General features: G+C 46.9%; 1 protein-coding gene and 1 non-coding gene across 2 annotated transcripts; both read right to left on the bottom strand.

The window, feature by feature from the left end:
- Nucleotides 1–538: 538 nt before the first annotated feature.
- Nucleotides 539–2,766, bottom strand: LOC121937809 (autophagy-related protein 16-1-like; the record flags this gene model as incomplete). The annotated part of the gene is made up of 5 exons (XM_042481121.1): nt 539–644; nt 992–1,057; nt 1,147–1,328; nt 1,881–1,950; nt 2,476–2,766. Coding segments are annotated over 5 exons (700 nt in total), but the record flags the coding sequence as incomplete, so codon positions are not given.
- On the bottom strand, nt 1,428–1,684 carry LOC121937810. The gene has a single exon (XR_006105203.1).
- Nucleotides 2,767–3,012: the final 246 nt, after the last annotated feature.

The following is a 3,012-nucleotide window of genomic DNA, read 5'->3' as shown; positions in this document are numbered from 1 at the left end:
CTGAGCCCGGGTGCAAACTTTGCCACTGATTACAGCCCCATCAAGAAATTATTATTTATTGTTTTTACTATTTTATTGTTGAATTTTTGTTATTATTTTTACATTCAGCCTTTAAAAAGCGTCAGTTGTTTACGCCGCCACGGCTCCCCGGAGAGCCTGCCCCCGCTGCTGAAAAAAATCCTAGAGGAAACACTGTTTGTAATTCTGAAAATAAACAACTACCATAATAAAATAATAAAAAAAATAAGAAAAATAATTTGCACATATTTTTCAAAGGAAAAAAGGCCAAAAACATTTTTAAAAAACATTTTAAAATATCTTCTTTTATAAAGAATGAAAATGCCAAAAATCAATAACGTTTTCATCATTCAATCAGCGATCAATGATTGTTATTGTTGACAGATATAACAGGGACGATCAATGACTGTTATTGACATCTGATGTTGTTGTTGATTACAAATGTAACACATGGAGACACACGATGCCTCCGTCCCAGTTTCCCCAAGTGTCTCTCTGTTTCCTCAGTGTCTCCCAGTGTCCCCAGCAGACTGTCTCACCTGGGAGTCCTGCTGACTGCTCTGTTAGGAGACGTCTCTCCACCCCCCTTCCCTCCGTCTTCTGCCAGGACCTCAATGTCGTCGTCTCTGCGGACAGACAGTGAGGACAGAGACACAGTAAGGAAAGAAGACAGACACAGTTAGGACATAGACACTGTGAGGACATAGGACAGACGGTTAGGACAAATGACAGACACAATGAGAACAGATGGTGAGGACAGAGGACAGACACATTGAGGGTTGGTAAATGGTCAGACAATGAGGACAGAGGACAGGGGAGAAACGGTGACAACAGAGGACAGGTACTGATGGATCGATGGATGGTCAGGCAGTGAGGACAGGGGACAGACGATGGGAACGGGGGTACTGATGGGTCGATAGATGTTCAGACAGTGGGGACAGACACAGTGAGGACAGGGGACAGGGGTACTGACGGGTCCAGGGGCAGTGGCTCCTTGGCGGCGTCGGCGAGCTCCTTCTGCAGTTTGGCCTGTCTGCGTCTGAAACAGTGACATGATCAGAGAGCGCCGTGAGACACCCCAGAGGAGGAGGAGGACACCGTGGCGTCCGACCGTCCCTTTCCCCATACCTGCTGTCCTTCTCATTCTCGGCGTTGAGCTTGTTGGCCTCCTGGGCCTTCTCGGCCATCCAGCGGGACACCAGCTCCTGGTTGTCCTCTGTTGTCCTCCTCAGTTTGTCCTCCAGAGCGGAAAAGGTGATCTGCAGTGCGTCATATTCGTCCTTCAGCGTCTGATTGGCCCGCTCTAGGTCCTACGGGGGACACAGGACAGAGAGGATGGTGAGGACAGACAGGACAATGATGACAGAAGGGACAGGGAGGACAAAGGGGACAGAGGGGACGATGATGAAGGTCTCAGGTTGAAAACTTGAGATCAGCTCCTCCCCCTCCTGCTGCGTCCTGATTGGCTGTCGGAGCATCATCACTCTGAGTCTGCAGGGTCTCTGTGCAGACTCGCTGTGATGTCACTTCCTGTCTGTCTGTCAGCAGCCGGGACCATCACTGCAGCACTGGAGCATGATGGGAGCTCAGAGCAGGGGCTGCTGGGAGCCAGAGGCAGCAGGAGAGGATTCTGGGTAATCAGACCTTTTACTGCTCATCACTGACCTTCATCACCCTGACCCAGGGCCTGGTTCAGACTTCCTTCTTGAATAAAGCTTACAGTTAGGGCTGGCTCAGACTGTCCTGTTTGATAAGCTTACAGTAAGGGCTGGCTCAGACTTGCCTTGAACCAGCCTCTAAAAAGGCTGATATAGGTTTCGTCTCCTGGTGTGTACCTGTCAGGTCCAGGTGAGGTGTCCTACCTGCAGGAGGCTCCTCAGCTCCCGACAGTCTCCCTCCAGACCGGAAATCTGCTGCTGGTACTCCGCCATCCTGAAACACACCATCATCATCATCATCATCATCATCATCATCATCACCACCATTATTATCACTATTATCATCACCCTTATAGTCACCATGATCACCATTATCATTACTATTATCACCATTGTCACCACAATTATTACCATTATCATCACTGTTATCATCACCATCATCACTATTATAACCATTATCATTATTATAACCATTATCATCACTACTACAACCATTATCATCACTATTATCACTATAGAGCGGTGAAGGGACGACGTAGTTTTCTAGGCCAACCAGGAAGTTAGCATCGCTCTGGTGTCCTCGTCACAAACCTGATGGGATTTTTGAATGGGATTTTCAGTTGTTGCCAAAAATAAGATCTGTGATGAACACAAGTTTATGAGATTTACATGTGTTGTTCAGCGTGATCTTCACAGATGAATGCCACTTTGTGAGTTTTGAGGCGTAAATTAAATCGCCAGACATGCTGCTCTGTGTGTGTGTGTGTGTGTGTGTGTGTGTGTGTGTGTGTGTGTGTACCTCTGCTCGTTGTTCTGGATCTCTCGGTCCTTCTGTTGGATCTGGTTGTTCAGTTCGATCACACTCTGAGCCAGCTGCAACACAAACACACACACTGAACATGTTTCCAGGACTCTCCAGGACTCTCCAGGACCAACTACACAAAGGACAGTGAGCCCTGTGATTGGACACTGAGCGTCCGGTGGGACACATTTAGGACTGGACAGGACATCAGGAGACAGATGGTCTGTGTTCCTGCAGTCTACGTGTGCCTGAGTCAATTCGAGACGTGATCTGTGTCGTATTTTAATGCTTTAATGCACACTCTACGTTTTTACATACTTTAAATAACATAAGAAGTAAGAATATCTTTGGCGAAATATTTCATCCATTTGTGGAAGAGAATGACACCCAGAGTCGCATCTGATATCTGTCTGTCTCTGCAAAGTTATTATATAGTATAATAACAATATAGTTAATAATATAGTTATTCCCTGAGCTACCACCTTATCGTGGTGGAGGGGTTTGCGTGTCCCAGTGATCCTAGGAGCTCAGTTG

Source organism: Plectropomus leopardus, unplaced genomic scaffold (genome assembly GCF_008729295.1).
Source record: "Plectropomus leopardus isolate mb unplaced genomic scaffold, YSFRI_Pleo_2.0 unplaced_scaffold27518, whole genome shotgun sequence".
Lineage (NCBI taxonomy): Eukaryota > Metazoa > Chordata > Actinopteri > Perciformes > Serranidae > Plectropomus > Plectropomus leopardus.
The sequence above is the reverse complement of the archived record's forward strand: the minus strand, read 5'-3'. Positions and strand labels throughout refer to the sequence as shown.